Source organism: Osmerus mordax, chromosome 25 (assembly GCF_038355195.1).
Source record: "Osmerus mordax isolate fOsmMor3 chromosome 25, fOsmMor3.pri, whole genome shotgun sequence".
NCBI classification, from domain to species: Eukaryota; Metazoa; Chordata; class Actinopteri; order Osmeriformes; family Osmeridae; genus Osmerus; species Osmerus mordax.
Genome location: NC_090074.1, coordinates 492,680 through 515,606, shown reverse-complemented (window position 1 = coordinate 515,606; position 22,927 = coordinate 492,680). Strand labels below are relative to the sequence as shown.

At 46.4% G+C, this 22,927-nt stretch overlaps 2 protein-coding genes across 3 annotated transcripts in view; one reads left to right on the top strand and one right to left on the bottom strand.

Annotated features, from left to right (window-relative positions):
- Positions 1-7,736, top strand: part of esama (endothelial cell adhesion molecule a) — a 31,966-nt gene extending 24,230 nt beyond the window's left edge. For both annotated transcript variants that reach the window (XM_067229030.1, XM_067229031.1), the window contains exons 2-7: positions 2,680-2,825; positions 3,516-3,723; positions 4,051-4,206; positions 4,414-4,536; positions 4,762-4,891; positions 5,075-7,736. In XM_067229030.1, the coding sequence (XP_067085131.1) occupies positions 2,680-2,825; positions 3,516-3,723; positions 4,051-4,206; positions 4,414-4,536; positions 4,762-4,891; positions 5,075-5,552 (1,241 nt within the window). In that variant the 3' untranslated portion in view covers positions 5,553-7,736. The remainder of the gene's footprint in view (positions 1-2,679; positions 2,826-3,515; positions 3,724-4,050; positions 4,207-4,413; positions 4,537-4,761; positions 4,892-5,074) is intronic.
- Positions 7,737-7,891: 155 nt separating this feature from the next.
- fez1 (fasciculation and elongation protein zeta 1 (zygin I)) lies at positions 7,892-18,306 on the bottom strand. The gene is made up of 10 exons (XM_067229033.1): positions 18,095-18,306; positions 15,135-15,498; positions 14,066-14,165; positions 13,454-13,540; positions 12,690-12,849; positions 11,627-11,946; positions 10,723-10,803; positions 10,321-10,396; positions 9,822-9,887; positions 7,892-8,842 (listed from the first exon to the last, which is right to left on the bottom strand). Exons 2-10 carry the CDS (start codon positions 15,467-15,469, stop codon positions 8,826-8,828), a joined length of 1,242 nt encoding a protein of 413 aa, XP_067085134.1. The 5' UTR covers positions 15,470-15,498; positions 18,095-18,306; the 3' UTR covers positions 7,892-8,825.
- Positions 18,307-22,927: the final 4,621 nt, after the last annotated feature.

The window sequence follows — 22,927 nt, the reverse complement described above, 5'->3', positions numbered from 1 at the left end:
ATGTATCCACTCATCCTGCACCTCCATGGTGAATGTGTTTCCCCTCAACGGACTGTGAATGTTACTACAAATCTAAGCATCGGTTGAATGTTCATCCATTATCTCCTCATCTCCTCCTCTTCCTCTTCCCTTTTCAGCCGTGGCCCCTCTCCTTCCTCCACCCTCTCCTCTCAGCTTATCCCTGTCTCATTTCTTTCTTTTCCTTTAATCCCCTCCTCTCCTGGGATGGGCCCCATGGAGGTGCTCTCTGGCAGGCTGCAGCAGAGGGCCAACACCACTCACATGGCAACATGGACAGATGTGTATTCATTTCACAATGGAATGAAGGTTTCAGAGGTTTCTTAAGTGTGACGTGGAGGTGGACCCCATCACCTCTGCATGCAGTGTGTCTGTCAGCCTGTCTGTCAGCCTGTCTGTCTGTCAGCCTGTCTGTCTGTCAGCCTGTCTGTCTGCCTGTCTGTCAGCCTGTCTGTCTGTCAGCCTGTCTGTCAGCCTGTTTCACGGGTGGCACACTGCACACAGGGCCAGTTCAGCCCTGGTCACATGACAGTACTACACAGCCTCACACTGCTGTCTGCATGTACACACACACACACACACCTGCAGCTGATGGTACCTTTATACAGCCCACTCCAATCATAAATATACGGTATACATACTGTATATCCTCTATAACTGTACAATGCGTCTCCAGGTAGACATGAAAGTTAGGGTGGTAGTGAGTCTGGAGAAAAGGGTATTAGCCTGGCTAAGACCCAGGGAGGAGGGAAGGAGGGAAGGAGGGAGGGGAGGGAGGAAGGAAGGGGAGGAAGGAAAGAAGGAAGGAAGGAAGGAAGGAAGGAAGGAAGGAAGGAAGGAAGGAAGGAAGGAAGGAAGGAAGGAAGGAAGGGAGGAGGAGGAGGAGGGAGGGAGGGAGGGACAGGCTACTTAAGGAGAAAGGGATGATTAAAAAACGAGGTTTGGAGAGTGAGCTTGTTTACGTAATGAGAGCAGAGCAGTGACACACAGGTCCTCTGCCACGTCTCTCCATGGTCTTATCCTGGTCTCTCTCTTCTCTCTCTCTCTCTCTCTCTCTCTCTCTCTCTCTCTCTCTCTCTCTCTCTCTCTCTCTCTCTCTCTCTCTCTCTCTCTCTCTCTCTCTCTCTCTCTCTCTCTCTCTCTCTCTCCTCTCTCTCTCTCTCTCCTCCCCCTCCTCCCTGTCCTCTGACAGGTGATGTGTGGTTCTTGGTGTTTGCTGCCCTCTGCTGGTCAGGGGGATGTACTGCACCCTCCCAGGCTCCTGATGCTGGCCCCCCGAGTTGTTCTAGATTGTGTGTTGACTATGTCTGTGTCTGTGCTTGTGACTGCATTCAATCAGATTTGATTCTTGTCATATTTGGTTATCCTTTATGCATGTTCTGTCTGTTCAAGTACAGACACACACTCTCCACACACACACACATAAACACACACCCCCTTACACCATGAGCTCGCCACCGGAAATCTTTCAACACAATCAGTGCAACAAGATTCCCAGAGCTGTGCGTTATAAATCTGGACTGTGCTTGAGAGACGCCCAGACATCAATCTGTTTGGAGATTAAGACGCTCAATGCTGTGAATCCAGGACAGAACAGCCCCTGGAGACCGAAGCCTGAGCAGGCCTGCCGCTCGGCCGCTCTGCCCCCCCAGGCCGGCCAGCACCTTAAGCCCCACAACAGTATAGCAGCCTGGTTGGGTCTTGACGTCACACACGCACACACTGTGTAATTCCCTCTACTGTAGACAGTCCCAGCGGCGGTCTCGTGTATGAAAGAATTGAATGAGCATAAAGAGGATTTGCCAGTGATGAAGAGGACTGTCCTGTTGGAGTGAGCTAGTGTGAGTGTGTGGGCGCATGTTTCCTGTGTCAGCGTGCTCCTTCCCAGAGTGGGCCGACTGACTTGCTGCCAAACTGGCGAATCGAGCGGGTGGAGACTGTCTGGTTGGATTCCGCCCTGAGGACTGTGAGTGTTTGTGTTTTGTTGTTGAGTTGAAGCGTTGTGGGATGCCTCTTCTCCTCATCACCGCCACCGTGCAGGGTGGGAGCGGGTTGGTAGGAACAACCCTTTTTGATGATATTTGTAATAGCTGCTAGTGTCCAGGTCTCGTCTGGGCGTAGGATGGAGTTTGAAGCTTGTAAACAGCAGGTCGTTCTTGTCGTGTTTCTCGTTCCCAAATGAAAATGTGTTTTTTAATCACAATGTGGATGTTTTGGGGGGAAACGGGATGTAGGTCACTGTCACCAGATTGATGCTCTGAACCTGAGTTGTACTCGCCACATATTTCTCCTTCTGGTGGGGAATCAGGGTAGCAGCACCTTCTAGGGAGTTTTGATCCTCTAAAGTGAGACCCCACAAGAGGCCGGGTGGTGACAGACCTTCTTGTGTTAAATATGCTGTAAAATGCCTTCTGCTCTCCACTGTGGTCTACAACTATCACATCACCTATCACATCACCTATCACACCAACTGTCACACCACACAATCTGTGGGTTCTAACGCCATGCTGAAAAGCAACATAATTACAATCGAGAAAGCATTTCAAGAGTTTACAGTACATAGTGTGTTTGTGTTTTTGTCAGGGATTTTGCACGGCTACATTTTCCAAAACTAGACACAAATCTATGATGTAGCCCTGACCCCTGACCCTGTGATTGCAGGCGTCCTGGCTGAGCTACAGATGCCCCAGGCCAGCGTGGAGGTGACCCAGGGCAGGAAGGTGGTGCTACAGGCCTGGTACAGCCCCAACACCAACATGGAGAGGAACATCATCATCTGGAACTATGTAGCCAACAACTCCAAACTGGTGAGGCACCAACCAAACACCACAACCAACACAGGAGATCTTCATTCAGAACTCTGCTTCCATTGATAACCTAAACCTTAAATATAAACCTTCCTTTTTTTCCTCTTCTGGGACTGAACCTGAATCAAAAGGTTGTGATCGGTCATGGCCTGGACACACACACACACACACAGATGTACGGTACGGCAGGTCGTAGCAGGACAGTAGATCTAGACTGAAGGGTTGCAGTGTGTCAAACCAAGTCACAGTTACAACATCTGTGTGTGTGTGTGTGTGTGTGTGTGGCTTGACATTCCCCTGCAGGCCTGTGGATGGAGACAGCTGCAGCTCAGGGGTCTCCTCGGCACAGCATGACAATCTTCTTGCTTGACCATCTGTGGTTGTGCTGTGCCGGGATTACGGTGATAATGGAAGCTTGACTGCCGTTATACTGTTAATCTGGAAAAGCCCTTCCTTTGAAAACTCTCAGAAATGAATCAAAAGAAAAAGGCTCTCTCTGCCTGGACAGGACCAGACTCTCACATGCTGCTACCAGAGGAGGAGCATGGGGAGTGTCAGGGGATAGCTATGTCATTATAGACACCAGTAAAGTCTCCTCTCCCCTCTCCTCCTCTTCCCTCCTCCCTCTCCCCTCTCCTCCTCTTCTCTCTCCTCCTCTCCTCCTCTCCCTCCTCCTCTCCTCCTCTCCAGATCATCTCCTACACCCCAGACTCGCTGAGCTTTGGGGAGTCTCCTCTTCAGGGTCGTGTTGGCTTCACAGCCACCATGCCCTCCACCAACGTGTCGCTCTACATCAACAACACGAAGGAGTCGGACTCTGGACGCTACATGTGTCAGGTCATCTTTCCTGGAACAGGCATCGTTTCTGGATTAGGCACCACCACCCTCAACGTCAAGGGTGAGGGACGCCTACCAGGAGACACACACACACATACACACACACATACATACACACATACACACACACATACATACACACACACATACACACACACATACATACACACATACACACACACACACATACACACACACATACATACACACATACATACACACACACATACACACACACATACATACACACACACATACACACACACATACACACTCACACACACATACACTTAAGTAAATGTGACACAAAATGACGTCAGCTAAATCTCCCCCTCTTTTTCATTCTCTGTCTCCCCCCTCCCTCTGTCTCCTCCATCCCTCCCCCCAGTGCCCCCTGCTGTTCCGGAGTGTTCCTTGTCGGGGAAGCCTGTCCTGAAGGCCAACGTATCTCTGAGCTGCATGTCCGGCTCTGGGAAGCCCGTCCCCGTCTACAGGTGGCAGAAAACCACGCCAGAGTCCCAGTACTTCTTCGCTCCGCACCAGAGTGAGTTCTGACAGACACCACGCTTCTACGGTTCCAGTTGATCCCAAGTAACCTGCCTTCTGTACAATATGCTGTATTTCACCCTGTCTGTTTACTGTCTGTAACCCTGTGTGTGTGTGTGTGTGTGTGTGTGTAACCCTGCATGTGTGTGTGTAACCCTGCATGTGTGTGTGTGTGTGTGTGTGTGTGTGTGTCACCTGCCTGCAGATGAGGTAACAGGCGTTCTGAGGCTGACCAACCTGAGCAGCAACATGTCAGGGAAGTACGTGTGTACCTCCAGCAACACAGCAGGGGAGGAGCGCTGCTACATCAACCTGGAGGTTATCACCTGTACGTACACACACACACTCACTCAGCTACACACTCACTCAGCTACACACACACACACTCACAGCTACACACGCTGACTGATATGTTGTGTATAAAAGTATTAGGTGGTGTATTTGAGGCACACATGCTTTAAAGTGCCTCCTCTAGCTTCAAGGAATCCCTCCTGGTTGTGTAAATGGAACATGTTTGATATGGCTGTGTGTGTGTGTGTGTGTGTTCCTCCAGCCACTAACTCAGGGATGATTGCTGGAGCCACAGTCGGCTCAGTGTTCGGCTTCATCTTCATCATCCTCTTCCTCATCTTCCTCCTGAAGAGGAGGAGAGACACGGAGGAAGATCTGGCCAATGACATTAAGTAAGACCCAGCTGTGTGTGTGTGTGTGTGTGTTTCAGGGGGTTTACGGAGTTGTAGAGTTCAGGTTAGAATGAGTGTTAAGGTAAAAGTTACACTATGGGGTAAAGGTTAAAGATAACACTGTTTTGAATGGTCGGGCCCCACTAGGATAGAACTGACCTGTGTGTGTGTGTGTGTGTCCAGGGAGGACGCCCAGGCTCCCAAGCGCGTCTCGTGGGCTAAGAGCGGCTCAGGGTCTGACATCATCTCTAAGAACGGCACCCTCTCCTCCATCACCTCCAGCCCTCACCAGAGGGCACCCTACCACCACCACCCCGCGCTGCAGCAGTACCCCCAGCGCCCGCCCTCCGACACCGCCTCTGTCCTCACCACCGCCGGCAGCACGGCCGGCTACCGGCCCCGCCAAGCCTCCTCCACCCCCACCCCCGCCTACGGCTACAGCAGCAACAGCGCGCCGCGCGGTGAGCCGGCCAGTAATGGCAGCTCTCTGGCCAGAACAGAGCGCTCCACGCCCCTCCCCCAGACCCACCCCCAGACCTACGCCCAGGTGCCCCGCCCCCCACCTCTGCCCTCCTCCGTGGTCACGGCCTCCAACATCTCCAGGATGGGGGGGGTGCCCATCATGGTGCCGGCCCAGAACCAAGCGGGCTCTCTGGTGTAGCAGAGAGGATCTCTGACGTCCTGAGACACGTCTTTCAAAGGGAACTCTGCTGCTTAAATAGATGATTTCCAGTATAATTCAAGTGTTTCAAAGCTTGAGTAGGATCTCAAGAGGCAGGGGCAAAACCTTAAAACACAGACTGTGTTACTGAACAAGGAAAATTCTTTATTTAACTTTATACTATAATTTTTTATATTTGATAAATACTGCAGAAACGTCCAGATAGCGATTGCAGACTGTTCTGCAGCATCTTCTTTTCTATTGGATCAGACAATGTATGTTTTTTTACATGATTCTTTCAGTGCAGGTTTAACAAGTCCTCTGTCATTACCAAGGATTTTATCGATTCCAAACAGATTTGTTGCGTAGATGTAAGGGCTTAAGTTTGATGACACATGTTTGATTATACATTTTGGATTATAATTTTTTATAAAATTATTTTTTTTTTAAGGCAAATCTGTCCCCCCAACTTTTTATTAAGAAAATCGTCTTCAACAGGCGTATCCTTGGTTAGTAATAACGCTGTCCCCATCGTTTGGAAACAAACATATGGACATGCGTTGGACAAATGAGTTTGAAGAACAAAATGATAATCCCACATACTTTACTGAAGGTTTTCTTTCATTTTCTGTAATATTTTGTTGATATTCTATGGTTATTTTAGAATAGTAATCATAGAGATGATTATGAGCTTCACCCCTGGTCAGCAACTGGGCCAGCCTCATCCGGACAAACCACTGTTGTACTAGAGCTGTACTAGAGCTGTACTAGAGCTGTACTAGAGCTGTACTGCAGCTGTACTAGAGCTGTACTAGAGCTGTACTAGAGCTGTACTGCAGCTGTACTAGAGCTGTACTGCAGCTGTACTAGAGCTGTACTGGAGCTTTACTAGAGCTGTACTAGAGCTGTACTAGAACTGTACTAGAGTTGTACTAGAGCTGTACTTTAGCTACTTGGTGGACATGAAAGCTAGAAGTATACAGTCATCTATATCTAAAGCTTCCTACTAAAATAAACACTCTTTTAGACGTAGTGCTTCAAATGTAGTCGCTAACACGGAACACCCTGCAGACAAGCTGCCCATAAAACAATCACATGTAGTCATTTAGCAGACGCTCTTATCCAGAGCGACCTACAGTAAGCCAAGGGACATTCCCCAAGTTGGTCACAGTTCGGTGACCAACATGGCAGCTGTCTAAAACCACCATTGAAATTGTAAATAAGATATTGATTGTGTGAACTGTATTTGAGTAACTCCCTTGGTCACCTAGACGCCTATGTAGTCAACAGAACAGTACTGTTGACAATGTCAGTTTAAAATCCAGTAACAAAGCCAAATATTTTTGTTTTTTATTTTCTCCCAAAAAAGTGTGAACAAATTGTTTAGGATATGAACTCAATTCTGTTTCCCTCCATTTTGAAGAAAACAGGGGGAAAAAAAACAGAAAAATCTTATTTTCTTAAACTTCCCCAACTATTTCTAATATTGTTATTGGACTATTGTTTCAAACTTTCTGCAACTGGAGACTGCTTATCGTCGTAACACTGGAGAAACACTATAATGTTCCAGTTCTGTGAAACACTATAATGTTCTAGTTTAGTGAAACACTATAATGTTCCAGTTTAGTGAAACACTATAATGTTCCAGTTTAGTGAAACACTATAATGTTCTAGTTTAGTGCAGACAGGAGCCGGAGGAGCAGACTGTCTGAAGAGGATGAGCCTCTGGGTAGTCTCCTTCGCAGTGACATATATTTATTAGTTTACATTGGCAAGTTATATTACTATTGTTGTAAAGGATAGCACTTAAAAGAAATTAAGAGATAGCTTTTGTGTTGTGTTACTGTTGACATACAGTATATGCACAAGACAGTGGAAAAAGAGAGAAACATTGAATGTCAGAACAATTAAAAAGTATTTCCTAGTTGCTGTCTTTTTCTTGAAAAGGTAATGGTTTTGGATAGTATGAACACACTGATGGACAGATTTGTGCAGATGTATATATGCTAAACAATAGATGCAATGTGGAGTGTTCTTTGGTTTCTTTCAATTTTATGTATAATAAAAATCCTTTGCATTAAGATTTATAATTAAAATATAAACAGTTCAAATTGTGTTTGTCTCATCTAGAAGCTTCTCACTTTGTGTCACCCTGCAAGTAAACATGTGGTCTGATTGTTTGTTCATTGAAGGATGTCTTACTACCTCCTAGTGGTCATGGTCCGTCATTGCACTCAACAACTCACGACCAACAACAAAAACATAATCAAATGATTTACTCTGGTCACACTGTTCTTTGCACTGTCGTCTAACGACATGAAAATAGTAATGAATAAACGTTTGGCACATCTTAGGGTATCATGTTTATTTGAATTTGCGATTAGCACAGAGTTCCCACTGAAGTGGCTCAAAAGAATACGTCTTGTTGAAATCAGCTCATCCATGAATGACAGTCAATGAAAACTCAATGAATAACTCCACAGCCTATGGGTGACATGTTCTTATCATTCAGATTATACAGTACATACTGTACAAGTATAAAATTAACAACAGTGTCATTTCCTATTTTAAGATTAGATACAAGTTAAAACAAACGACAAAAAAGTCAAAAGAGCACTGAATATCCAAATATTCGCTGAAAAAAAAACCATTCAAATGTACTGCACCCGTAAAGTTTGTCTGAGTAGCTACAGCACTATATTGGCAGAAAGGTTACTTCAAATGGCTTTTGTATTCAAATGTGTTTTATGATTAATGGAGTAGAAATTATCAAGTGAAATGTGACACTTTTCAATAAACTGTACAATGCAATATGGGTCAGCAAATGGAATTGCATAAAATACAAAAAAAAAAAAAAAAAAAACAGCCCTCTGGGCCGCAGGTGAAATCAAACAGGATCTGAAATCATTAAAAAAAAGAAAAAAAAAAGAAAAACAGACATCTCATCCCTGTATATATGTGGCCGGTAGTAACTTCCCATGCTCTGAATAGAGATCAGTTAGTAGTCCTTTAAGGGGGACCAGTTTCCCCATGCAGTAGAATTCAGTTGGTGGCCATTTTGGATCTGGCCAGACCCTAGTGTGCAGGACAAGGTGAGCTCAGCAAAGGCAGTAGTTGTATTAGATGAGTAAGGTACAATTATTTAGATGTTAACGATCCATGGCTGATAATGAAAGGGGGAAGGAGCTCATGCAGCTTGGACTGGAGGGGTTGCCAGGTTTGAGAAACCCTCCCTGAACTCTCATTCAGACAGCAGGTCATGGCTTGGTTTCTTTAGGTAGGACATAACACTAGAGACAAGACACAAAGCCACGTCAGAATACAAGAGCAACTGCTCTCAGTTTTCCCAGCTTGATTTACAATTAATGTTATAAACGTTTCTAGATACAAAACGAGTAGTCGTATGTTACGTGCCCGCCAGGATGGTTCATATTCCTTTCTCGGAAGTAACTTTATAACACTTTAGTTGCACAGCGGCCTTGCACATGGTGGGGATTGAAAGGGGAGTGGGACTACGTCCTGTGTCCTGATCGGGGTCCAGGTTATCATGGGGAGGGGTTTAGCCTTTTTGAACTCCCGGAGGCGGGAAGATGGGGGAACATCTGAGTTTGTTTTGGTGTGGACGTAACCATCGATGCCGACCCGTTGTCTCCTGGGTTTCTGTTTCCCTCTTAAGTTGTTTCCCCTCTGCTACTTTTCCACCTTTTACTTTGTGTGACGCCGTGCTTAATGTCTATAAGCTATATCAAACAGATCGACCTACTGCGAACGAGCTGTGCACCAAACGGAACGGCGGCTTGCGCTGTCCCGGAGACGGGAGTCTACCTTGCTGGGGGTGAGTTTTCCCGGTTCTCCTTCCCAGTTTCACCTGTCGGGGCCCGCCGCATGTTAGCTATAGCATCGGTTAAAGTCGAATATTATACCCCTAGACAACCACGACCGTAACGATTGGGGCCCCAATTGGAGTTCAAAAAGGCTAAAGCCCTCCCCATGATTACCTGGGCCCCAATCAGGACACAGGGCGTAGTCCCACTGCCCTTTCCATCACCACCATGTGCAGGGCTGGCGCGCCACTAAAGTGTTATACTTCAAAGTTACTTCCGAACCATCCCTCTAACACCCTGCCACTAGGCGTGCACGTCACACGTATAATAACGTTTTTAATAGTAACCTATTCATGTAATGTGCCGCCAGGTAGGCCTACTTGTAGTATTTTTCAACATTGCTTAACTGTATGAAAATAAAAGGGTTGCAATTTATAGAACTTACCTTTTAATATGTAGTCAGTTAACAGAGTAGGCACCTTGTCACTGTCCTCCTTCATAGCATGAAGAACTGGGGGGGAGAAGGGCACAGATGGGACCAGCTTGACTGAACAGGATTATTTACCTTCACAGAGAGCCAAGTGTGTATGGAACAGGCCCCAGGTCTTGAGTGTATGGAGCAGGTGTTAGTGTATGGAACAGGCCCCAGGTGTTGAGTGTATGGAACAGGCCCCAGGTGTTGAGTGTATGGAGCAGGCCACAGGTGTTGAGTGTATGGAACAGGCCCCAGGTGTTGAGTGTATGGAGCAGGCCTCAGGTGTTGAGTGTATGGAGCAGGCCCCAGGTGTTGAGTGTATGGAGCAGGCCCCAGGTGTTGAATGTATGGAGCAGGCCCCAGGTGTTGAGTGTATGGAGCAGGCCCCAGGTGTTGAGTGTATGGAACAGGCCCCAGGTGTTGAGTGTATTGAGCAGGCCCCAGGTGTTGAGCTCTTGGCTCTACCTACTGTTGGTTAGCATCTGCAGGTCGTCCACGGAGGGAGGAGACACCTTCTTCTCGTAGGGGATGACAGTGTTCAGGTACTGAACCAGGACAGACACGTTCAAGTTAGCATGAAACTATTAGAACATAGGAACTGTAAATGTTTTGTATAGCTCTATAACGTCAGATGACAAACCATGATAAACTATGTCTAAAATGTGGTAACTGAGCCATAAGAATGAGCGTAGCCAGAGGAACTGTCGGTGACAGTGTTGGTGCCGGGTCTTGTTGAGGAAAACGGCTGTAAACAGGAAGAAACTATTCTTGTGCCGTGAGATTTTGGTCCTGATAGACCGCAGGTGTGGTTATGCTAGCTGTGGTTATGCTAGGTGTGGCTATGTCAGGTCACAGTGACCTTTGACTTCACCTGCTTGTCGTTTCCTGTGCCCCCGAACGTCTGCCTGATGCCGGTCTGCAGGATGTTGGACAGACCCTCCATACTGAAGCGCTGAGGGACAAGGACAACGCTGTTATGACCTGTACATCCTCTCTACTGGGCTGTTATGACCTGTACATCCTCTCTACTGGGCTGTTATGACCTGTACATCCTCTCTACTGGGCTGTTATGACCTGTACATCCTCTCTACTGGGCTGTTATGACCTGTACATCCTCTCTACTGGGCTGTTATGACCTGTACATCCTCTCTACTGGGCTGTTATGACCTGTACATCCTCTCTACTGGGCTGTTATGACCTGTACATCCTCTCTACTGGGCTGTTATGACCTGCATAGACTGATTCTAACATAATGATCAATATGCATTGTGAGGCAGACCTAGCAGGACAGAGTAATGACAGAGATGAGAGGGTGAGACATATATTACATGACAATGTTGTATGTTAAGTTTAAGTGTCTTCAACTACATATATCATGTCTCTGTCCATAGAGCATAAGTTATTCATCTGTTCCTGGATATTGACGAGCAGGGCTGATCCAAGCCCCCTTCCTGTAAAGTGCAGTTAGTTGCTAATGTGGGCTTCCATTAGCTTGTCCATAAGAGCTGTCTGGGTGTGGACATGAACACACTCCATCTACACATCTCACGTGCGATGTACACATGCTTCACACAGACACATACTGTAAATGCATGCACTTAAAGGGCATCCCTACCTGTGTGTACACACACAGCGCTCACCTTTATGGGCATGGTGGTGCCCAGTGTGGTGGGGGCAGCGCTCACCTTTATGGGCATGGTGGTGCCCAGTGTGGTGGGGGCAGCGCTCACCTTTATGGGCATGGTGGTGCCCAGGGTGGTGGGGGCAGCGCTCACCTTTATGGGCATGGTGGTGCCCAGGGTGGTGGGGGCAGGGCTGACGGTGGTGTTGCCCTGCACGCTGAGGCCCTGCAGGCTGAGGCCCTGCAGGCTGAGGCCCTTGTCCCTGCGCCGGCGCTTCCCTCCGTCCCTCTGCTCCTTCTGCCTGTTCTGCACCTCCATCAGCTGGGTGATGAAGGTGTTCTTCACCTCCTTCTCAAACTCCAGCTCGTCTCTGCGAGCCAGCTGGGTGACCAGCTCCTCTGAGTACTCACGGATGGCAGCCTCCACCCTGGTCAGCAGCTGCTCCAGGGCTGGGCCCGGCATCAGGCTCAGGCCTGCCCAGGGGCAGGGACAACATTACACTCAACATCCACCAGAATGACGGTTCACTGTTTATATAAATAGAACATACACACACACACACACACACAGTCTCACACACTCTCACACACACTCCCTAGCCCCACACAGGGAGGAAGACAAGGGAACTTGACCCATGCAGGCGAGCCACATGGTCACACAATCTGTTCCTCGACAGGGACCTGCACTGTGTCCCTGGACAGTAGCATGTTTGGTAACAAGGCGTGCCAGACCTCAGAGGAACACAATGTGAAGTGGTACAGACCAAACAAGCATGGCGTGCCAGACCTCAGAGGAACACAATGTGAAGTGGTACAGACCAAACAAGCATGGCAGAACTGGATTGTTGGGCTCTTGTATTTGTTTGTCTCCGGTTGACGACTGATTCTAGATTTGAGATGTTTGCCTGTTTTTCAAGTTGATAGTTTCCGCAACAAACTAGATAAGGTAGTGCAACTGAACAGGTGTGTCAGATCGTATAGGAGTTAAGCCTTGTTCACACCAGGCATGGCATAAAATTACGCGACACCGCATCCAAATCTGGCCGATGCGGTAGATTATCCACAGTTGTGCAGATTGGGATGTAAATGAATGACCTTCCAAGGCAACACATGAAGTTTGCCTGGTGTGAACGAGGCTATAGAGTTATCCTGGCTGACCCTGTGCACGTGCATGTGCACGTCAGGACCAGAAGCAGCATCCGTGGGTTCCTCCTCACCTTCGTAGGAGCAGTTGTTGTTGGAGGCCAGAGACAGCTGCCGGATCTCCTCCAGGAGCGAGGGGCTGGTCTTGGTGGAGGAGTGGATGCTCTCCTCCTCATCCTCCGTCTCTCCGGGGTCCGGGGAGTTCTCCATCATCTCAACTATCTCCTCAATGACCTTCAATACAGCCATGGTGGGACGAGACAGGAAGATACATGAGTGCTTTCCCATGAATAGTAACTAGTGTACTCTAGGACTATGTACTTCATTTGACATAGATCATTTGACATAGATCCTGAATTATTAATAAAAATAAGAATCCCCAAAATAAGAGGTCTTTGAGAGTCCTTGGTTTGGCTTCCTGGATAACCAGCAGGTAACAGGAAGCATGTGTTCTGCATCACCTGGTCAGCTGTGATAACCAGCAGGTAACAGGAAGTGTGTTGTGGTCAGCTGTGATAACCAGCAGGTAACAGGAAGTGTGTTGTGGTCAGCTGTGATAACCAGCAGGTAACAGGAAGTGTGTTGTGGTCAGCTGTGATAACCAGCAGGTAACAGGAAGTGTGTTGTGGTCAGCTGTGATAACCAGCAGGTAACAGGAAGTGTGTTGTGGTCAGCTGTGATAACCAGCAGGTAACAGGAAGTGTGTTGTGGTCAGCTGTGATAACCAGCAGGTAACAGGAAGTGTGTTGTGGTCAGCTGTGATAACCAGCAGGTAACAGGAAGTGTGTTGTGGTCAGCTGTGATAACCAGCAGGTAACAGGAAGTGTGTTGTGGTCACCTGGTCAGCTGTGACGAGCGGCTCCTCGCTCAGACAGTTAGCGTTGTCGTTCTTCTCGTTCATCTCCTCTTCTTCTTTTTCATGAATCTGGAGGAAAACAGAATCGTCTTTTAATCTGCAGAATTGGCCTCAGCTTCGAGAAAGATGTCTAATGTATTCTATCCTACAATGACTAAATGTAAATGTAATCTTAGAGCACTCGCTCTCAGTCACGCAGAATGTTAGTTAACATGAAGGACCGTCAGAAGGCTACAGCTGCAGTCACACAGAAAGCAAAGATTTGGGCTTCAAATACACTGAAAACTCATCACAAAAATAACTAATGAATTTAGGAATTCAAGCTTTTAAAGAAACTGGGAATTCAACATCAGAGTTCAGAAATAAAATGCACTCTTGGTTAGTTTGCATTATGACAAAAGAAGAACAAATACTGCAGTCTCCTTAACTGAAAACCATAGTAACCAAATACCAAAACAACACACTCTTTACTGCCAGTGAGGGAAGGACAGAACCATGCGCAGGTAAGGAGATGTTGAGACCAGGAGGGAGAGGAGGTGTAGAGAGCAGGTAAAGAGGAGGTGTAGAGAGCCAGTAAAGAGGAGGTTGTTTTACCTCCTGGTCGGAGAGGTTCCCGTTGATCCCCTCTGAGTTGGGCTCGTCCCAGCTGGACACCGAGGACTGGACGTAGTTGTCTGTCAGCGCGTCCCACACACTGAAAAACATAAACATGACCACATCACATACTGGAATCCCTGAGGACTTCATCTTACATCCACCGTCTTACCCCTCTTCCCCAATCAATAACGGTTAGTTGAATCGATGGCATGAAAAAACATTACGGATCTGAACTTCCTGTGGAAGTCTGACAGCCAAGCTATCTCCTCCATGAAAGGTATCCACTGACAAGAGGTTTAGATAAAGGAGCTTCTCACATCATTGTGTTAAGTTGTCTTAGAAAACCGCTAGAGCCTCAGTCCAGTCGACTGTTTGAGGGACAATGACATGGAGTGAAAGAGCTCTGGCTTTGTGCGAGTTTCCTCCTGCTTGGCCTGGTGCCCTGCCTCCGCCTGGTGCCCTGCCTCCTCCTGGTGCCCTGCCTCCTCCTGGTGCCCTGCCTCCGCCTGGTGGCACTGCCATGTCGGGAAAACAAGCAGCCATTCATCACAGCAATGACCTCACAGGTCATGCCTGCTGTCTACACACACACACGTTGTAGACCTCCCAGACTCTTACACACTGGCACGTCGTAGAACCAGACACACACTCACACACATTCACTTGTCTGCTCATCATTTCATGTTCCCTGAACTCAGCATGTGGATCAACAGGCGTACCCAAGGGCACGTCCAACTGGGCTATTTTTAGTGTGAGGCTTCGTTCCCCTCCAGTGTGAGAATGTCCCTCTGTGCTGCGGGGAGGCAGTACAGCAGGCAGACTGCTGGGCAGGGAGCAGGCACAGCAGGAGAGGTGAAGCAAACTCAAACATGGTGAATAATTCATGATGCGGCCCAGCTGAACGCTGGACGGGCCTGGGGAGGCCAGCTGAACGCTGGACGGGCCTGGGGAGACCCTGCGCGCCCTGAAGGTGGGGCAGCCGTCAGGGCGGGGCAGCCGTCAGGGTGGGGCAGCCGTCAGGGCGGGGCAGCCGTCAGGGCGGGGCAGCCGTCAGGATGATACTCACTCCTCGTCCTGCAGCCTCTCCTCGTCCTCCTCTGCATGGGCCTGGTTCCGGACCGGAGCCAGGACCTCCGTCTTCGTGTTGTAGTTGTGGAAACACACGTTGAGCTTCTCGTCAAACTCGTTCACCAGATCCTCCATGGACTTGAAGCTCATCATCTCAGAGAAGTTCTCCAGCTCAGAGAAGTCCTCTCGGGTGAGGGGGGCCAGGGGGGCGGTGGTGGTGGTGAAGGAGTCATGGTAGGGGGAGGAGCAGGGGGAGGTCTGATCCTGGTCCTCCATCCTGTACGGTCGCAGGTCCTCGAACTCCTCGTCCAGACACACCAGCGGAGCCTCCATCAGGACGTGTGGTCTGAGAGAGGGGGGCTCTGGGAGACAAGGAGACAGGGTTATTTACAACAGGCTTCACATCGTAGGGTCAGGCAGTGTTATTAAGAACTCCCATGTACTTGTTACAAATGGCAAGAAACCTTGCACTACAAGAGAGATTTACATTTCTCCTTTGTTTTCTTAAACTTAAACTGTATATAGAAGGTATAGATGATGCCTGGATGTAGAATGGGGATGAGTGACAGTTAACATGACTGAGGGGGCAGGAACAGCCGCTAAACAGACTGACCTACAGGCAGAGGCAAAAACAGGTTATTTTTGCATTGTTATTCCACCAATACACTTATTACCCACTTATTACACGGTTATTACCCACTTATTACACAGTTATTACCCACTGTTGATACACGGTTATTACCCACTTATTACACAATTACCCACTGTTATTACCTACTGTTATTACACAATTACCCACTGTTATTACACAGTTATTACCCACTGTTATTACCTACTGTTCAACCTCTCTGCTAGTGACCCAGGAGGAGCCTCAGTAAACTAGTTAATTAGGCCTCACTGTTGGAATGTAATTGATGTTGAGGGGATTGAAGACAGGCTCTCGTTACAAGGACAATATGATGGCCAGACATCATGGAGTCTTAACTGAAAAGCCTGGGCCTCAATTTACGATCGAGTCCAGCTGCTGATTAGAGATTTATTCCCCAAGCAAAAGAATGTCAGAGTAAAAAAGTGGCATAGAATGCTTGTGTCAGTCAGAGGTGTCAAAGAATATAATTAAAACATAATAAAACCTTGTACGCAATTAGCTAATCTAATTGGAAAACGCATTCTAAACTGTAATATTGCACTTTCCTTAACACTTAAGCATTTCACCCCAACCAATCCCATCAGATCACTCAACAGAGACAAAAGATGTTTCTTGAACAATAGTAACACTGCAGAAAGGGCTGTTGGACAGATAGTTGTGCTTAAGTCAGACACCTGGTGCTTAAGTCAGACTGCTGGTGCAATGTAATTACTGGAGTGAGTGAGGAAGTGATTGTTGTCTTTTACCCTCCTTGGAGCCTCTAGTCCAGGGAGAGGAGGAGAATCCATTTAAAACAGGCTTGTGTTAGCCTTTCTCTGGCTCCTCAACATACTCAGCAAAGTGCATCATAAACCCAATATTATTATTATATTATTCCTCTCATCCTCCATCCATCTGTCTTTGACTTCCTCACCCATCTATCTCTGAGTAGCCATAACATTCTCTGTCTGACTACCAGAACAATATTTATATCTCTGACTACAATAACATTCTCTCTTTCTATATCTCCTGTTTCCCCTTTTTATACTGAGACGTTTGCAATGTATAATTGTCTTGACAGCCCAGTCAAGACAGGGACTACATTACCCACAATCCCTCACAACAGAGAGACAGTGATGAATCATCAAACCGTCTCTGTGACGACACACAGTAGACCTCGTTTAGAAAACAGACCAATGATCCGCATGAAAATCACGACCAAACCAAGACTTCATATCAAATACAGGAAATTAGTCAGAAAGGATGCTGGAATGGAGGAACATTGTAATGTAAATGTAAAACAGAAACGGATGTCTTTGTGCCAAATCAATAGATCTATACAAGGATTGTGTGATCCTGAATTCAAAATGCTGCATTTGTAGTTCAGTGTCCGGCTTAGCTTGACAAATTTTGGCCTTGAGAATCCAGCTGATCTGTTAGTGATATTTATCAGTAGCAGAGTGGTGTCTTAGACATGTTCTGGGGGAGTTTCAGCAGCAGGCTGACTCGAGGCGACAGAGGGAGATGAGCATGTGCATGTTGTTTGACCTTCATGTAGACCTGCTGGTCCAGGTGTGTGACTGTGTTCCCGCCAGGAGCCAGGGAACACACACAAGACACCAGGAACACAACCAGCCAATCAGAGGACCTCATCAGAGGTCGTTTAATGCAATGGAACCAAATCGCTGGCCCCATTTTACACTGAAACAAACATTCCACTGATGGAGAGAAAATCAATATGATTCTCAAATCAATACTTTGCCAATTCCATTTCAATTAATTGCATTCAAATAATTGAAATAATAAATGTTTCTTTTAAGACGTTTGAGCTAAGATGCAAACATGGGTTGATTATTTACATATGCATGTGTGGATTCATTTCATAACACATGTTCATTGCCAGTATTTCCTCCCTTCTAAGCATCACTAGTCTCTAAGCATCACTAGTCTCTAAGCATCACCAGTCTCCATGCAGTCCAGCCACATCAGAAGATTCCTCATCTTCGTCATAGGTAAAACAGATTTGGCACACTTGGAATTTAAACAAATAGTTTTTTTTTATTTGGTGGAATTTGATTAGTAAATGTTAATAATATGTTTCTCCCAGTGTCTCAATATGTGTATATATAGTAAATACTCTATATACTGTATGTATATATTTTTACATTGTCCATCTCATCTGAGGAAGAATAAAACGGGAGGGGGAGGGAGAGCAGGAAAAGACATGGAGGGAAGAAAAGATGGAGACAGCCATGGTCTCACACGAGCGAGGGTGACGGAGGGGAGGATAGGAGTTGCAGGCTAGAGAACATGCAGGAGATCCGACATACCTGGTGTAGATGTGCCTCCCAGATACAAGTCAGCACGAAGACCCCTCTGACGACGCCACCTTCCTCTGACAATCCTGCTGCTGCCAGCTAGCGACAACCTCCGTCACTCCAGTGCGAAGGAGAAGAACAGAGAGAGAGAGAGAGAGAGAGAGAGAAGCAGAGAGAGAGAGACAATAGCCGGTGCTGTTGTTATATTGGCTCTCCTCTCGTCGTTCTACACTGTTCTCTTGCGGCCAGGCAGAAACACAGAGCGTTGTTTTCCAATCAGTAGACTGCCTCAGCTGTGTTTAGAGAGCCTGCGCATCGCCCTAGCCCTCTGACGAAATCATCCCCCTCTCCCTCCTCCCCCTCTCCCTCCTCTCCCTCTCTCCCTTTGTCCACGCCTCCCTCCTCCTCCTCTCCCCAGCCTCCAGTCCCTTAATATTCATGAGGAGCCAAAGGGAAACAAATGGAGCAGCTGCTTGTCTCCTGTGGACCCGGCTGGGCCGTGCTCTGGGCCTGTGCAGGGTTGTGTCTCCTCAGCAAGCAGGTCTGTGCAGGGTTGTGTCTCCTCAGCAAGCAGGTCTGTGCAGGGTTGTGTCTCCTCAGCAAGCAGGCCTGTGCAGGGTCGTGTCTCCTCAAGCAGGTCTGGTTGTCGTGTTGCCGGGAGTCTGGAGCCAGACGGTTTGCTGATGTGGACCCAGAGGAGGAGGTTTGGATGGAACAGGGGTGTCTGCTGTGGGGACAAACGTTCAGGGAAATCTAGTGTGATTTCTCTGCATTTATATGATTAGATTACAGCAAATCTGACCATTGGAGAATCATTATGTTGTAAACTGGAGGAAGAATATTGGAGATTGAAGAGGAGAGGCGATTACATTTAGTCCAATATTCCAGACAACAAAACACTTTCTGTTTGTCATGTGAGACAACAGAGCTGGGTAGACAAGTGTTTAACTAAAGCAACAACTGTCAGCTTGGGTCTTGTCACTGTGACTGTCCTCCTAACTGCTCTCACTAGGACAGACACCAAGTCACAGTTCGTAGACGACTTTGTGTACTGAGCGGACTCCTCTATCCTGCAGGCTTCCCTGTTCGTGCCTCTAATCCCTGACGGGCTTTAATCTGAATAGTCGCCTCTCAAATCCCCCTCTACAAGCCTGAGCATAGGAATAGAAACACATGCTCTCACGTAACACCTCATGCGCTATGACACTGAGCACACACACACACACACAGTAACTTCACCATAAATTGACATACTTCCTGCATAATTCCACGTTGTGGGAGTCAGGTGGCTGAGCAGTTAGGGAATCGGGTTAGTAATCAGAAGGTCGCTGGTTTGATTCCTGGCCGTGTCAAATGACGTTGTGTCCTTGGGCAAGGCACTTCACCCTACTTGCCTCAGGGAGAATGTCCCTGTACTTACTGTAAGTCGCTCTGGATAAGAGTGTCTGCTGCTAAATGACTAAATGTTAACATTGGCTATAAGATTCATCAGATAATCTGTAGTTTGAAACTAAGTCACAGTGTCTGAAGACAGTGACTACCGCCACACCGTCAGAGAGATGACGGTCTGATCTGATGTTGTTCAACCATGTTCAGGATACACGGTACCAACAGCAGGTTTGGAAAGATGGACTGATCTACTTTATCTGATTCTAGTCCATCTCAACCATCAAACTGAAGAGGACAAAGGACAAGGAAGAAATGAGTGAAGAGGAACAGATTAGTCCTGAAACTCTATAAACTCTATAAACTCCTTCTTTCATAAACTTCCTGCATGAACTGTTCCTTCAAGTCAGTAGAAGTATTTACTGTAGTTTTGAAGGCAGTGGACCATGTAGTCTCTAACATGAACAGTGTTCTCCAGTTTAACTGGTGACATTTTCTGATGGTATTTTCCTCCATTCTAACAATGTGTGCGTGTACGGGAATATAAATATTTTACTTTTGTCTGTGTTGGTTCTACCTAGTTCATGTGTATTTCAAAATACAACTTTCACATCTGTACATTCTTACTGTCCCCAGTTATGAAGTTACCAGGTGTTTAGAAAGGATTCTCTGAATGTAGCTTTGATAGTGAGTGAGTAAAGAGAAGCATGCAGAGACAAAGAGAGAGAGAGAGAGAGACACAGGAAGGGGAGGGGTGTTGGAGAGGCGGACACACGGTCTCATTCATCGCTATTAGAATGGTTACGATGACATCATCACACAGGAGATGGGCTGCCCACCTGGTGTGTGTGTGTGTGTGTGTGTGAGGGGGGAGCAACACTAATCTCATCATTACATGTTAACATCAAATAACATGTAGACATATTGTATATACCGTATTGCATTTGGAAGGAAAACATTTCTACAACAGAATAACCATCTGGGGATATAAGATGGTGGTTTTGGAGAACCGAGGCTGGTCATTATTAAGACCAGCTGATGTTCCTGCATTATTGATCTATGAAGGTTTCTGATCGTCTAGTTTTCACCTATTCTTTGACTGGAAGGAATTTTGATTCCAGTATATTTCTAGACTTTTTCTCCGTCTTGGGTACGATGAGGAATTCTGGGATTAACACCAAACCAACGACCTAATTATCCCCCCTCTCCCCCCCTCCCCCTCGGCGGTATAAAAGGAAAAGACTGACAGAGGCCTCTCGTTTCCATGGCAACCTGACGAGGCAAGGCTAGGCAGCACTTGAGGTGGTTGTCTTGGTTATAATTGGGAGACGAAGTCCCATGACTCCACCCCCCCTCCTCCTCCCCTCCTTCCCTTTCACCTCCTTCTTTCCTATCTGTTCCTCTCAAGCACACTGATGGCTGCAAACAGGAAACACAATCTAACACCCACATGACGATGCACAGTGCATCAACCCGTGGATCAAGGTCTCCCGATTTTTTATTATTCAAAAAAAGGTATTTGAATGTTCAGCTAAGGCTGATATATAGCCACTGTTAGGCATTAGCCTTCAAAAAATTACTGCTCCTTCAAAACTGTGAACCTGGCTTCAGGTTCAAGTTCCTGAGGTGGTGTGGTTTAGCATGTGAAGCCACTAGCTCAGCAGAGCTAGAGGATATTATGACAGATAACAGTAAAGAACACCAAGACCCTCTCCTGTCTCCTGCAGTTCATCTGCTCTGCACAGCGCCCGTCAGCAACATTCCCCTTGTGATCAATACCCACCACCCTGGATGACAGGAGGGTTCTGTTTGTTTCCTACTGCTGGTGAGAAGGGTTCTGCTAGCAAACAGGCCTTTTAGAAGGCATTGACTTGACCCCTGTCTTTACTACTGCACCTGCACAAGCTAAAATAAATATGTACTTTAAAAACAGGCACATATGATGCTTGATCCTCTTCTGCCCTCTACTGGCCAGTCTGATCTGCCCGCAGGACAATCAGAAGTCAGAATCAGGTTTTATTCGCCATGTAGGTTTACACAAACACAGAATTGACTGTGGCCGGAAAGTGCAAACAATAAACATATACAGATCTTCAATCAAAAAGTAGAAAAATACAGTAGTCTAACTAGTCCTAAGAACTAACAATCTAAAAAATAAAACAATTTAAAATGTAAATTATAAATATATATTTAGATGTGAATTAGAGGTGCTGTATCTGTGGAGCAGAGAACTGGTATAGCTAGCATACACCTGATTTAAACAATCTCCAGTTGAAATAACTATCCTTTTTCCTTTGGTAGACTAGACATGAACATGGTACACCTCACCAGGGTTACGTGCTATTCTTTATTCATTCATTAAGATCAGTATTATTATATTCTAAGAACACTGATGCAGGTCGTTACATGTGAGAAATTGTAGTAATAAACCACTGACCTGACTAGTTGTACAAACAGCTGACAGACACTGTGTACATTTATGATGTTTGGAATGTATGAGACAGACTTTAGGACAACGTGACAAACCAAGGTCACATGGTACAACATGGGTCAGTAGGACTCTTTCAAGAAAAGGCAGAGGATTAAAAATGACAAACACAAAGTACATATATTAATCATGAAGTTACAGTGCTGGCATTTTGCCTCTACTGATGTTTAATATCAAATGCATTCATTCCTTTTTTTTATGAGTTAGTACTTTATTTGATTTTTTGGGATTCTTCATGTCTAAAAGTATACCAAAATTTCTCTGAAAATGAAGATATATGAATTGAACAATAGTATTTGACTTAATTAGAACTTTTGATTTATATTGAGGCCGAACTACAACTACATGAGTCAACACTATTAAAATACTTCCTTAAAACGCAACAAACTGCCAGGCAAAGTGTACATTTAAATAAAAAAAAAAAAAAAATTCTAAAGATAAAAGGTGATTGTGCTTGTAAGAGGTGCACACATGTTCACAATGCTAAACATGCCAAGGGAAGGTTGTCTGATCCTGACAGTCTTCTACGCATCACAGGAGAACCGGAAGCCGCTGGAGTCTTGACATGTAAATCTGACCCTCTGGGAAGACTGTACACAAATATGCTCACATCAATTATTAAACACTAAAATATTCCAGTTTCTTATATACTAGTGTAATAATTGGACCAATACGCTGTTGTTGATATGTTGCCTTGGAGATGTAGTGACGTCACCAGTGCAAGTGCAGCTGATTGCTCTGACAACATGGCGTCTTCCCCAGATTCGACGTGTTTGATTTGGGATCTTCCCACGTATTGTTGTTACTCCTCGACAGGTCAGCAAACGCTTTGTCGCCTCGATTTGATAAAACGATTTGTTTTACAAATCTCGGTTTACAAAGGCGTTTGCAGACCTGTTGAGGAGTAAAAATGTGCAGTTTATTTACCAGGTCATCTAAAATATTTAAAGAAATTTGTAAAAAAAAAAAAA

Bases quoted from the DNA above. Each gene is read 5' to 3' on its own strand.
- fez1 (XM_067229033.1), bottom strand. From the start codon at position 15,469: ATGGAGGCTCCGCTGGTGTGTCTGGACGAGGAGTTCGAGGACCTGCGA. The intron at 13,541-14,065 runs GTAAAACAACCT...GTTTTCCTCCAG, and splicing joins GGAACCTCTCCGACCAGGAG to ATTCATGAAAAAGAAGAAGA. The intron at 12,850-13,453 runs GTGACCACAACA...GCTGTATTGAAG, and splicing joins CGCTCGTCACAGCTGACCAG to GTCATTGAGGAGATAGTTGA.